Here is a 14,435-nt window from a genome sequence, read left to right as displayed (position 1 = left end):
AAATTTAAAGAGACAAATCTACTTTTCAAAATAACATTTTGGAGTTTGCAGCGTTTTTTCTTCTTTCATAAATGGGCACATTATTAGAGGCCACTTTTCATTGTTTTGTAAGTTTTCGGTTAATTTTCAAACATTTTTGATATTCAATAAAATAAACATTAAAATTAGCTGTTTATTTTGTCTTGAAATTTCTGACAAGCAGTGAAACTATAAAAGGTTCCAAAGAATAAAAAATAAATGTAATGTACTAAAAGTAATAGAACATTGATGGTCTGATTCAAGTAACTTTCAAGAATAATGCATCAGGGATCTTTTCCTCTGAAAACCAAAGATTGTTTGGCTGAGAGACGGACCACAGCTATAAGAATAAGGCACTAACAAAAATTTTAACCAATGGCATTGTCTGTGACTGCGATCTTGTTCTAATAAAGAAAAAAAGTGAAATGGTCTTTAACAGTAGGGAAAATATAATAATAAAAGCAACAAAATAGCGTATTTTAAGAAAGATCTATAGTTAACCATTTTTATTTGTGATGGCAATATAGTCTCCTAAGAGGAAAAAGAGAGGCTTTTGCTCAGGAATCACTGAGAGGTCATTTCCCAAAAGACAAGGCAAGTTTCTGGAAGAGGAACACAACAAGCAAATCAATACAAACAATGTTTTAGAATAAAAAATTTTTTTTTTAAATAGATGAAAAGCCTTAAAGTTCCACTTATGTTTACACTAGATGCAACATTGGAGACACAAAACATACTGTTAAAGTATAACATGCAGTTCTCATAACATTGCTATCACCTTCAATGTCATGCACCCAGCAGGATATTGGACATATGTCCTATGTTGAGGAACTTTCTCTTCGATTATCCATTGTTCTGATTAAATAAAACAAAAACAAAACATGAGGGGCGGAAATTTGCAAAGCTATATTCTATGAATAAGACATCTTAAAAGACATACTTACATTTGATGCTGCTGCAAAAAATCTGCAAACTGTCGATCTCTCGTGTAGAGTTCAAGGATGCGTATGCGATCTTGAATCTCCTACGGAATGGACAGGGAGAGATAATTCCATAAACAACATGTATCACACACTTGCTCATACAGTTTTCCAAAAAATAATAATAAAGAAAATTCACTTGCTGACCTAAATGGGTATACCATTAACATATGTTGTTAATATATTATTCTATTTTTATGCACACAGACCCATACCTCCTTGGTGAGTTCGCTGTTCTCATAAATATGGCGTATCTCTTCACTGCTGAAGTCAGTGGATGCTTCAGCACTGGCGCTGCTGTGGACTGGGGGCTCTGGGTACCGCTGGTAGTAATGGCTGTAGCCTGTCGTTAAATCGCTCTCGAACATGGGGTTATACTTAGTGGCTGTGTCTATAAATGGTGGCCTGTCCTCTCCCCTTCATACAAACATGTATACACACACAAAGTTGCAACAGCCATTGTTAAATCCACAGGTGTAAGAAGTCATGGCCTAAAGATGGTCAAGGGATCAAAGATCAGCCTTGTTGATGAATTAATGCAAATCTCATAATGGTATTACAGGAGATGTAAACTTCTTCCTAGGTAATGCACATGCAGTAATTAAAGAGATTTAAGTGAGAGAAAAAAGAACATTAAAGTGCCCCTATTATGCCATTTGAAAAGTTTAAAATTAATTTTAAATGCTAATTTTGTTTTGGTGGTGTTCTACAATAAATTTACATGCATCAAAGATAAAAAATACTTAAATTATCATAATATACATTGCACATCACCTCATTTGTCAAAGAGTCTGAAAATGGTTTGTTCAAAGATTCAGTCTCTCTAAACCCCTCCTTTCCACTAGCCTACTCTGCTCTAATTGGTCAGATGGCCCAGTCTGTTGTGATTGGCATTGGTCAACCGCTTATAGTGTGTGACGGAAACAAAACGGCCATTACTATATCTGAATTTCAGCTCCAGAGGCTTCCTCAGCGCTTGTACACACAGTGATGCGAACAGTAAAGATGGCACCATTTTTCCCATATCAATTCCAGAGTGAGTCCTCATCCTTTTGAAGTGCATGCAAAGTGGATTTGAAAACAGCGTCTTGTTGACAACACAAACCAAACTCTTCCAGGCTCCAGCTACAGTGTTTGAAGGTGGGAACATAGCTACATAGGTATGTAACAGGAAGTGAGACTGTAATTGCTGACAACTCGTTTAGGCAGTTCAGAATCTATATTCTTTCTTTTAAGAGACAAATTTATTTGTCATCCACTTTGATCTTTAAAACTTTGCAGACCTTTAACATTCACAAACAGCTATATTACACACTGCATGAAAGGTAATACTTGAAAAAGCATAATGGGGCACTTTAAATGTATATGTAACAGACTCATTCATAATCATTTCAATAAATAATTTATTTCAAGATTTGACTTGGTTTAGTGTGTAATGCAAAATTAAAACCGTAGTTTTATTTTAAAATACTTGTTTTTTATTAAGCAATTTGTAAGTTCGCATTCATCACCATTACAATTTAATTGTTTAATTTAGCTTTTATTGGAATTAAAATATCATGCGTTCATTGTGATTTTTTTTTTTTATGACATAGGACCTTTCTAGAAGCTCAAGGCTACTTTACTCAAGGTCAAACTCTTATCAAGGGTTCATGTCAGGTGATTGGCTCTGAAGGCTCAGACTTCTAAGGTAATGCTTCATGTACTGAAGCTCACTTATAGACAAAGTCTAAAATAGAAAGAATATTATAATGAACAGTGAAAGTATGCGAGTTGGAATGAAGTTGCGATTTACCAGGGGTGCTTTTCCTGAAAGCATCGTTAGCCAACTATGGTCGCTAGTTCCGTCGTTATCAGCATAGTTCAACGAGTCGGTGTTTCCCGAAAACATTGTTCCAACGAACATAAGCAAACTGCATCGCAAAGGTGTGTGGTTGGAACGACAGCTCTCGAGCTGTGGTTAGAAGCATAGTTTCTTGTTTGCATGACATCTGGAGTCAATAAATCCTTATCTTAAAGCTGCAGTCGGCAAGTCTGGCAGATTGAGTGGACTTAGGCAAAATTTTGAATGTTTACAACTCTCATGCCCCTCCCCCACTATCAACGGATACCCTCCCACCGAGTTCGTGCTCGTCAGTTCGTGTGCACCAGGTTATCTGTGAACGCGCCCATCTCATCAGCATCCATCAACACCATGGAGTATTTGGAGGTATGCTGCCCTGGCTAATCTACCGATAGATTGCAATTGCTAACGTCATTTATACTTTAAATGAGCTTACTTGATTTGTTAGTGTTTTGAAAGCGAGATACATCCGCCATCACTCAGGCGTGTGCATGTGATTGTAAGGTGCGCGAGGGGTGGCGTGTGCCCAATCTGTGATTGACAGTCAGATCTCACAACCCCCTGCGCTGATTGGACATGATGATCCGGGAGCTGTGGATTTTTGCAAAACAAATAACACGCTTCAGGTGGAGTTAGAAGCTCGGGTTTTTTTCTAAAACCACTTTATTTATGTTGTTCTGTCGGATTATAGTGTCGATTTCACTGAATATGATCAAAAAAATGTTGCCGACGGCAGCTTTAAGTCAAATAAGCAAGCTGACATTCAGTACAATCTATATTTTTATTTAGAATACATAATTTACGTCTTTTAATTTGTCAAGAGATTTAAAGCATCGTTTTTGAATAGTGCGCATGTGTAAACGTGCTTTACTAAGTAAGAACGAGCCTATGATTGAATCTTGAAATAAAGCAAAATAACTGAGAAAATTTTTAAATAGTTCTCAGATCCCATGTCCGTAATTTATAGCAAAAAATCAAGCATCAATTCGATCTCAAACAGATTAATTAAAAGAAGTTATTACTCCACCACCTGCGTGACATCGTGGTTGAACGACCAATTTGTGACAATATGGTTTCGGGAAACAGTCGTTACTAGCTAGTTGGTTTCTTCAACGATGCATCGTACTATGGTAGGGAAGCAGTGAGTAACTTCATTGTTCAGGAAACACACCCCAGATTGACTGTGATAGAGAATGTGTCTTACCGTACTTGGTCCTCCGTCTCATCCCTGTCATACTGGTCTCTCAGAGTTCTTGCTAAGAAGAAGATTACTCCTGATGCCACCAGCAGGAACCCAGCAACAGATGCTATGGCAATGCCAACCACGAGTGGCTCAGAAACATATTCTTCACAATGTTCCCCTCTGTACCACCAGTTTTCCCCCACACGGCATCTACAGAGCAGACACACACGCATAATAATAATAATAATAATAATTTGTTACATTTATATAGTGCTTTTCTGGGTACTCATAGCGCTTTACATAGAATGGGGGAATCTCCTCAACCACCACCAATGTGCAGCATATGCAGCCATATTGCGCCAGAACGCCCACCACACACCAGTTTATTGGTGGAGAGGAGACAGAGTGATGAAGCCAATCAGTATATGGGGATGATTAGGTGGCCATGATGATGAACCGAGGCCAATGGGCAAGTTTGGCCCACCTTAAGAAAATGCACCTTAAGAAAATGCCAGCCTAGCATCTACGTACTTCAAGATGAATGAGAATGCTGTTCTCCAGGTAGTATAGACCTCGCAGTACAGTATATGATCTGTATTTAGGCTTTCTTAAATTTGCACAAATTCATTAAAACTTTCTTGAGCATTATATAATCTAAATAAACATACCTGCAGATGGCTCCTTGGCCTGGAATGACATCACATTTCCCATCATTCAGGCAGAAGTCATGCTTAAGGTCACAGATGCTCTGGCAGGGTAGTCCGTCCACACTGAAGTAACCAGCATTACACACACATTCAGCCTCACCTGACCAGCGGTTCACTGTACATTCTGCAAACTCATTACATGCCTGAAACTTGCATGGGTCTGCATGTTCCCCTAAAAACAAACAACCATACAAGCACATTGATTAGCTGCTGCATAAAGGTGGCATGTGATGAGGTACCTGAACACATTATATAAAGGCTGCATTTCCAAAGTGAGAGTTTTCTGAATTTGTCTTACCTGATTCGACATCCAAAGAATATTTGTCAATGGCGAGGTTCATGGTCTGGTAAGCTGTGTTGCAGAAGTCCTCAAGAATGAGGTAAACAGCAGCATTGACTTCACGTGGAACAGGCTTCCCAAACTTCATACGGTTATTCACCACAATACTTCCATTTCTGAAGTTCAAGATCTCCAGGTTCTCAAAGTGACTGAGGTTTGACTGCAGATATGGCACCAACTGAGGGACATAAAATCCCAATAATAAGTTCATAAACTCACAAAAATAAAATGTATTAAACAGGCCTTTTCAACTCCAGTCCTGGAGGGTCAGTGTCCTGCAGACTTTAGTACCAATCACAATCTAACCCATCTGTCTGTAATTTGCAAGCAATTCAGGACACCTTGATTAGCCTTGTTTGGGTGTGTTTGGTTAGGGTTAAAGCAAAACTCAGCAGGAAACTGGCACTCCAGGACTGGAGTTGAAGAGCCTTGGTATATATAAATTAGTGAACAATTTATTCTGAATTGAGAATGTCCATTCCTGCTCCTGGAGGGCCACCTTCCTGCAGAGTTTAGCTCCAACACACCTGCCTGGAAGTTTCTAAAGATCCTGAAGACCTTGATTAACAAGTTCAGGGGCCAGTTGCATAAACAACCATTATGTAAAGACTGTGTCTTAAGAACTAGTATAACCAACAGCAGTTAGTTAAGGGGAATAAGTCTTACTTTTCGGTATCAAATTAGACCAATCTATGTTTTTACGCAACTGACAAAAAAAGAAGTTATGAACAGTCTTAAAGAAAAAAAAATTGATGACTTACTTGTAAGACTAATCTTAGCAGTTTATGCAACCGGCCTCAGGTCTGTGTAATTATGTCTGGAGCTAAACTCTGCTGGAAGATGGCCCTACAGGAGCAGGATTGGACACTCTTGATTTGGACTGATAAGTGGAAATTTGACAGGGAATGTGGGCGAAGAGAAAGAACAAGTGATGGTAGGAAAAGGAAAGGAAAAAGAATATGCACAAATATACTTTAGAGAAAGTACACTACCAGTTCAAGGAACCGTTGCTCCAAGGCTTTGTACTCTGCAGAGCTCTTATTGAACAAATCCTCAGAGAAAATCATGTTAGTTACACGAAGACTGAAAAACACTATCAAAGACCGCCCAGGGTTAGTTGGCAAGGCAATGCTGGAAACTTCATCGCCCTGAATGACACTAGGGACACCACTACCCTCTTCCTCTCTGTAATCTATCACATCCAGAGATGTAGTCATGACCTCTGAATTTAAATTATGCCCCAACTCCACCTCTTCTGGGGTCTTCATGGTCAAGAGGGAGAAGGGTGGTTCTATTTCAGGTGAAAGCGGTGTTGAGTAAACTGGGTTTGCTGGTTCAATGGTGACCAATAGGATCTCTTCCTGTTTTAGAACTTCCTTTGAAAACTGTATAGCTGAAACATCCGTTAGTACAAAATCTTTGTTCTCATGTGTCATTGTGGTACTGTCAACATATTCTTCCTCTTCTCCAGCCTCCTCTGATTTCTCCTTCGTGACCACAGCAACTTCAGTTTCCTCATCCTTTTGTGTTTCTGTTAGAACAATTTCTTCCTTGTTGTCTTCCTTTTGCCTCTCTTCTTCTGCAGGTAATATGAGGTCTTCCTCAGGTTGTGGGGTAGATTCTGCCTCAGCCACCTTGACTGGTGGCTTTGCAGGGGCATCACTACCACGTTGTAGGTTTTCATCTTCTCCAGCTTCAACAGTAATTAATTCTGTGGTTTCCTCAGGCAAGATCTGGTCCTCTTCAACCACTGTTGTAATTGTGGAGAATTCATAGTCCTCTTTCTGTGGCATATCTACATTAACCAAAAACTCTTCATCAACTTCTGTATCTCCAACTGGCTCTTGAGCTTCAGTAGGAAGGACAGTTACCCAATTTTCTTCGATTACACCAAATCCAGAGGCGGGGTCAAGTTCATCCATTGTGATGTCACTGTCTTGCTTGGCATCGATAACAGGACCAGCCGCTTCATCTTCCACAGCAGGAGTCTGGCTAGGGGAAAACCGTAACACCAAGTCCTTGTCTTGAAGGTCTGAAAAGAGGAACAAACAAGCATCTTGACACAAGTATTTCACCACCATATTGGTTTAAATCAGGGGTGTCAATTATGCTCCTGAAGGGCCATTGTCCCGCAGAATTCAGAAAAATGCTAGAAAGGGGTGTTGGGCAGGTTGAAGCTAAACCCTGCAGGATACTGACCTTCCAAGTGCATTATTTCACATCCCTGCTGTAAATCATTGTACATGTGAATGTTGGTTCTTACCCTCTGAGAAACTGCCGCTGGGATAGTCTATAAGCGGTTGTGTGGTCTCATCTAAATGTATGCCATCCTGCTCTCCCATACCTTCCTCTTCTGACATTGTAGGATCCAAATGGTCACTAATTGTAAAGGCCTCCTTTGCCACTTCTCCAGGCAGCTCGGATGGTTTTTCTACTGATAAAATGTCATCCTAGAAAATAAACGAAATGAAACAGCTGGCTCTCAGTCTTTGTGAAAGTTATTGATGGTGCTTGCTAAGGCTGTCATTACTATTACTGTTCCTGCTATTCCATTCTTAGAGTTAGGAGTTTGTTGAAAACTATGGCAGGTAACTCACACCAAATTGTTTGTTATGTGACAAGAATAATACCTCAAATTGTGTGCTTTGTTAAGTAGAGGTAAAGTCTAGCATGATAGACTTACATTGAAGGACATTATACGTATATCCACAGACCAGAATATCCCATATACTTGGGCGTGTGCTTGTACTAGTAAACATCCTAGAACACCTACTTTAGGTAATCACTTTACAATACCCTAGAAACCATCCAGATTACCGTAACCTAGCCTAGCAATATCCTGTCAAAAACCCTAGTAATGTGTTCCTATACTAGGAATCAGAATTTAGATTTTAAGAATATGCAAATATCTTGATGGTATACTTCAAACTTCACTGTCATCTTGACAGAAATCTTAATCACCTTGTGGTCAGGGTCTGGTGACTCCTCGGCAGGATGGGTTTCCTCTGGAAATGTTTCCACTGACAACAAGAAAATATTACACCATTACAGACTGCTGAGATGTACCGTAGAAGAATAGTAGCTACAAGCAGGTAGAGCAGTACCATGCAGAGCCTCAGTGATGTCAGGGTGGAGGTCAATAATGGTGTACTGGACTGTGGGCCCCTCTGAGTAACTAAAGGTGCCCTCTACCATGTTGGATTGAAGATTAATAAAGTCCAGCGTCTCACTGCTGATTACTTCACTGTTGGTCTGGAGGGACACAACATATTCCACCAGTACTGCCTTATCACCACTGCAGAGAGAAAACAACAACCACACTTAGTCTACGGGACAGAACATGATCATGACATGAGTTGAAAGATTGGATAACTTTGCAATAGTCTCACATCATCAATTGTAATTCTTGTGGCTATATTTTCGAAACATTGGGTATTTTAATGTTAATATACAAACAATGTCTTGCCCCTTAGACTTCCATTGTAATTGCATGACTATAAACATGATTATTGCTTGTTTATACTAACTCAAGGAAAGACTGCAAAAAAATACATTCTCTCACTCACTAACCTGCATTCATGGAAACAATCGAGTGTAATTTACCTTGAGGGATCCACCTGTGGCCTACAGAAAAGATAAAGGTCATATTTTTAGTACAATAGTCTTACAACTATAGCAGGTGATAGACTAATGACGCATATTGTCTAATCATACATATGGAAATGTTCCACGGCTGCGTTTAAGTCCACTTTTTATTCCCTTCCCTCGCTAACCTCCATCTGTCTTGTTCACTCAGATGTACATAATTTCTTACATTGCACGAGTGCCCACTTGATCACTTATGGGTAAATTAGGTGTGACACTGCCAGTTGCTGTTGGGTCGAGGGTCTGTCCTAGGTGTACCATACTGACCATACCATACAGTCCTGACACTGAAGCCAAATTATTTTGATTTTGAATTACCTATTAATTGTCACTTAAGTGAAATTACTAAACTTAAATATACGAGCTTGATAAAAATGATCTAGAAGAGAATTTCAGATGGCACTTATAGGCTTTTGCATCTGAACTCTTCATATATACTGTATAGTATTATTTTCCACAACGCTTCTCATCGGTTATTTTGACCTGCATCGTGTACCATAACTATTAGTGGTGCAAGGATTTCATATAGTGTATCCATTGTTTTATTTAAAATCTATAACAATTCTTTTTGTTAAAAAACATTTTGCTTGAAAAGTGTGCTAGATCCATCTTCATATGTTCTAATCTAATGCAATGATATTTATACATTTTTAAGCGTGAACTAAGTGTCCAAATACTTTTTGGAGCCAATTTATTGTAACTCGCAGAATGAAACATGCACTAACACACCTGATGTTCAATACTGACACACCCTTAAATTCTGTCAGTTTCTCCAAAGCAGCGGATATCTGGAAGAATGACATATATAGGCAGAACATTTAGTTACAAATCTAAAACAATATAGTAACGTAACATCAGTGTAAAAATGTAAGTAAGTGTATGTGTGTTGTTGTACCTTCTCTGTGATCTGCTGAGTGAGTCTGCGATGCTCACTGCTGGTGGAGTTGAACAGCTCTTCACTCCATGGTTCTCCAGTCAGTAACAAAGCCAGCTCCACCCTCTGTTCAACCAGAGGATGTGTAGGCAAAGCAGCTGCCTCCTGCTCAATCTCATTAGTGATCTACCACAGACAATGCACACAAACTTTGTTTAGCAGGTGTTCAATATTTAACATTTGTTTATATGTATATTTTTTGCATCTATCACTCATGAGTGCATCATATTAGAACTAGACATAGACCTCACTCTTACATTTTTATTATATCTTCATCAATGATAACAGTATGAACAGTATATTTCAGCCTATATGAGCTGTCTACCTCAGTATCCAGCTCCATTGTCATGACAACGTATGGTGCTTCTGCAGTAACTTCCTTCACACTCTCAGAGATGACCTCATCTGGAACCGTTGTGGTCACCAACACAGTAGTCTCTGCTGGAAGCTCATCACCTACCAAGTTTTGAAAATAATTTTTGTATCTTGGTGTTCAGGCACATGTCATAAGATATCTTTAAGTTTATTTCTTGCCATTTCCAATTACAACATCTCAATCTGAATTGCAAACAAAGTTTGCATCAAAATAGCCCTGGAAAAACATAAAAGGATTATCTGAAATTCAAACCAAACGCTAAAAGGCATTTTAAAGCCATTTGCTTTTTTTATATTCTGCCACAATATGTGCATCAGCACTAACTCGTTTGAAAAGAAGCTAGTTGCTAAACATCTAGAAATTGCTGTTGATAGTTTGAAGGCATCCATACAGGACTGAAACCAGGAGGGTCAGTGCCACAAATATTGTCTAGAACATACCAAAGTTGTCCATAAATAATTGTAATTGATGTTTAAATTATGGATCAATACAAAAAAACTGAATGGTTTTAAAATATAATTTTCCTTTTGATTTTCAAAATTAATTTCAAATATGATCCATGCATGTTCTCAACAGGTAAGGGTTTTATACAGTTTATATAAGATACTGTATCAGTATGTAACACACAATCATTACAGACAGACCTGGTGGCACATTGTCTTGCTCTTGGGAAGAATCCTCTGGTCTGTTTAAAAAAAAGAGAAGAAAAAGAAAGACAGTTAGAAATTAAACAGACCTTCAAATGTAAGAGTTAAAACCACACACACACACACAAGATCTCTAACTGCACAGTCCATTTAATAAAAAAATAAAGAACGGGTATAAAGGGTGTAATACCTGCATACTGAGTATGTAGGTGTCTTACTGAGAAAAAAGAGGGAGATAAAAGGTGAGGAGAAAAACAGACTCAGTAAGACAGAACTCATCTAATACAATGAATAAATGGCTGGGAGAAAAGGGGGTATTTGAAAAAGTATGGATTGAGGGTGAAAAAGGTTTTTAAAAAATGTTATTGCACCTTTTCAGTCCCGTCTGTGCAAGTCTCTGCAATGGACCATAAAGATTCAAAAGACAGAAGTAAGGCATTCTGATATGCACATGCACCACTGACCCATAATAGTCTATTCATATCAAAGTATCAACTAACATAATTAGTACAAAGTACAAATACTTGTCTTATGCTACATACTCTGTGGACAAGTGCTAAGTGTTCCTCTGATTGGCTAAAGTAAGTGCCAATCTCCCGTATGGAGACTCTCTCTGTCTGGCATTGGCTCATCCAGCTCTGGTACTCTTGCTGACGGGGGAGGCGCTCCAAGAAGATTTTAAAGGCCTCCCACACAACTTCCTGACACACTGCAAAACAACAACAACAATAACAGTATTGTATTAGTGCAGCTAAACACAATCAGACTGCTCACTTTTTATGCGTGAGTAACATTGAGCAACATTTCTCATAGCTTAATGGAAGTCTTTAATCTCAAAAGATAGAACTCTTTTGCATTTATTATGATACAAGCTTTTGTATTGTCTTATGTATTGATTTCACAGGATTGACCATTTGAGTGAGGATTGGACACTCACGTGTTTGGTTCTACAGCCAGGCGGTTGGAAATTACCACAACAAACATACGACTCATGACGTTAACATTTAGCCTAACACTTTACATAATCCTTTAGTCATTAATGAATAACTACACAGGACAAATGAGTAACGCAATATTAACATTCTAGTAACCGCTATCCAAAGCCGTATAGACATCAAAAGCTTACAATCACAGTCATTACTGAGTTATGATTTTTAGAATAAGGTTCCAAATAATTGGTAGTTCCTTCTGATTTGGTAATACTTGAGTCATTAGTGGGTTAACAATCTTTATTTTAGAATTAATTATACATTAAATGCATTATTCACATTAATAATGAACCTGTATATATAGTACTTAGTATAGTTCTCTGGGAGGTATGAAAATTTTTTAGTTATTGATAATAGAGAACAACCCCATTCAACTGCTATTACTTACTAATTTGTTAATCAGAGTTTCTTGTTAAAATAGTTACTACAATGTTAATATTGCGTAATAATCCTGTGTTGTTATTCATTAACGATGGAACAGTATTCTAAAGTGTTACCTTTTTGTCATATGGGTGTATTTTTTTGACCGACAGCAATAACCTGTCCAGATGACATTGTGGTTCAAGCTCTACTTTGCAAGTAGTGTCTCAATGTGTGTTTAGACAAGACTGCTGACACCCTCATTCTGAGCAATGGATATAAAAGCTCTGACCTTATTGGCCCCATTCCAATGTGTTAACTGGCTTTTAACCTCACCATACTGCCAACCAAGTTGGTTTGGGAGAAATCACACGTGAACTGTGAAAGATTGTCTTGAGGTTTCTCAATACTAACCCCAGACCTTTGAGTGGATCTAACTGCCAAACTCTAATGAGATCCCATTGTTCATTCTAGCTGTCAGCTATACAGAGCTGCTTGCACTATAGTTGATGAATTAAACGGTAACCTTTGTGGAGTCTTGATCTTGTGTTCTTAACATAAATATGGCTTTGATTTGAGTCTTCTTACTTGGGTCAAGTCTTGGTCTCAGCTTATGTTCTCAGACAATAAGGTAGACTTTTTACAATGTGTTAAAGGTGATAATTACCATAAACACAGGCTTAACCACAGGTCGACACTCTACATGTTTCACCATTACAGAAAATCTGCAAGAACTTCATGATTCGCCAGACTTTTTAATGTCTGGCAAATTATTCGACTGTCTACCACCTGCTTGCTCTTACCTATTAATAAAATCCTAAAATCCTTCAATCCTTCTTCACCCATCTCCTTGTTCGGGCACTAGTTATTTCATGGTCAGTTTATAGTGAGCCTTTTTCTCATGCATTCCTTATAGATGTCAGAAACCTTTTTCAGCCAGTAAGTCCAGATTTACTTCTTGGCTTTGAGTACTTGGGCCATTCCTGTTATGCAATATCTTTTGAGTTCTGTAAATAAACATGCTGTGAGGTAATTTAAGGAAGAATTTATATAAAAGGGCATACCAGAATTTTATAAATATGATCTGGTTAGGCTCAGGCACTAAAAATGTATTAAGACAGCTTAAGACAGAGATACCATGAGACAAATCAACACTCTCATGTTTGTGCTGTTGTTTTCCCAACAAAAATGATGTCAATTCCAGTAGGATATTGTCATTAAGGGCCAACAGGATGACCAGAGTCGTTAAATTAGTTAAAACTCACCCCAGTTTGCTTAATTGCGTAACAAAATTTGATTTATCTTTACAAAAATCTCACAACAAATGGACTTTTAGAGGATTGTTTGTTACAAAAAGGGAGCAGCAGATACAAACGTTACTTTCAGTTCTTCAACACTGAATTGTACATATATACAATAAATGAATTTAACTTCATTTAATTTATTCAATATATAAGCAATGCTACCAGTATAAATAGTAATAGTACTGCAATAGTGTCTCACCTCTGAGCTGGTAGTATTTCAGGTGGTTAGTGATGGCTTGCTGCACTGTTTCTTGATGGCAAAGGCGTACTCCACTGGACAGAAAAACATTTCGCTTACGTCTTGGCAAGTGTTCTTGGTCTCCAGGCTTTTCCACAAACATTTGAAACAATCTTTGTGAGCGCTTATCTGTGTTCATAAGCATGGGAATCCGTTTAGCTTTCTCTAAAACATAAATATACACATAAACGTATTATGACCATCATCCTCTCATCAAACTCCCAGCTAATACATACATACACAAAACATACATACCTGCAGTAATATCCAGCTGGCCTATTGCAAAAATGCAGCTTAAACAACACAAGGTGCAGGTCCATATGAGCTTCCACATAGTGACTTCCTGTGGCTTGAAAATTAAGCTGTTGTGCAATAGTTGCTGATTCACTTCGGACGATGTAACCAAAGCTTCCAACACCTGGGCATACCTGTTACACAGTATCCACTGATAGTAATGACAGTATGTTATTATTGTTAGAAAGTACTATCTAGGTCGTCAAAGCGCAGGTGTATAACTCTGGCGATCCTGTGGCAGGTAGGCAGATGGAAAGGGATTTTTCTCTTTTTCTTTCTTCTAATCTTGTTAAGTAATCCTGTAGAGGAGCTCATTAAGAAGTAACCAGAGGAACTGAAGTTTACCAAGAGTGCTAAGAAAAAATACATGTGCAGGGAACCAGTGATAGGTGGTGAAGGAGAAAACAAGGAAAATTTGATATGCCAGATAAGCATACATAATCACTTCTCAGCTGAACACTTGACCACCTGTAAGGTTGAGGACAGGTATTAATGGTATGACCCTTAAAGTCTACAAGAACTGTAAATTAACCGCAATCAAGAAGCTTAAGTCACATTGTTAACACTGAGAGCTGGT

The 14,435-nt window shown here is 38.3% G+C and overlaps 2 protein-coding genes across 3 annotated transcripts; both read right to left on the bottom strand.

Moving 5' to 3' along the window:
- Nucleotides 1-255: 255 nt before the first annotated feature.
- impg2a (interphotoreceptor matrix proteoglycan 2a) lies at nucleotides 256-10,102 on the bottom strand. 2 transcript variants are annotated; one of them, XM_056260694.1, is made up of 14 exons: nucleotides 9,976-10,102; nucleotides 9,612-9,776; nucleotides 9,446-9,504; nucleotides 8,176-8,695; nucleotides 8,033-8,091; nucleotides 7,335-7,521; nucleotides 6,064-7,103; nucleotides 5,030-5,249; nucleotides 4,693-4,903; nucleotides 4,046-4,234; nucleotides 1,214-1,415; nucleotides 963-1,042; nucleotides 797-873; nucleotides 256-620 (listed from the first exon to the last, which is right to left on the bottom strand). In XM_056260694.1, exons 4-13 carry the CDS (start codon nucleotides 8,264-8,266, stop codon nucleotides 837-839), a joined length of 2,316 nt encoding a protein of 771 aa, XP_056116669.1. In that variant the 5' UTR covers nucleotides 8,267-8,695; nucleotides 9,446-9,504; nucleotides 9,612-9,776; nucleotides 9,976-10,102; the 3' UTR covers nucleotides 256-620; nucleotides 797-836. The 2 variants fall into 2 exon arrangements, with proteins under 2 accessions (XP_056116669.1, XP_056116670.1); XM_056260695.1 differs by having other exon boundaries at nucleotides 8,033-8,076.
- On the bottom strand, nucleotides 8,308-14,221 carry LOC130094455 (interphotoreceptor matrix proteoglycan 2-like). The gene is made up of 11 exons (XM_056260748.1): nucleotides 13,820-14,221; nucleotides 13,526-13,729; nucleotides 11,216-11,382; nucleotides 11,045-11,070; nucleotides 10,864-10,890; nucleotides 10,671-10,711; nucleotides 9,976-10,106; nucleotides 9,612-9,776; nucleotides 9,446-9,504; nucleotides 8,675-8,695; nucleotides 8,308-8,323 (listed from the first exon to the last, which is right to left on the bottom strand). Exons 1-11 carry the CDS (start codon nucleotides 13,896-13,898, stop codon nucleotides 8,308-8,310), a joined length of 936 nt encoding a protein of 311 aa, XP_056116723.1. The 5' UTR covers nucleotides 13,899-14,221.
- Nucleotides 14,222-14,435: the final 214 nt, after the last annotated feature.

This window comes from Rhinichthys klamathensis, unplaced genomic scaffold (genome assembly GCF_029890125.1).
Source record: "Rhinichthys klamathensis goyatoka isolate OS25496 unplaced genomic scaffold, OSU_Roscu_1.1 h1tg000177l_1, whole genome shotgun sequence".
Classification (NCBI taxonomy): Eukaryota; Metazoa; Chordata; class Actinopteri; order Cypriniformes; family Leuciscidae; genus Rhinichthys; species Rhinichthys klamathensis.
This window is presented reverse-complemented; position numbering and strand designations above follow the sequence as displayed.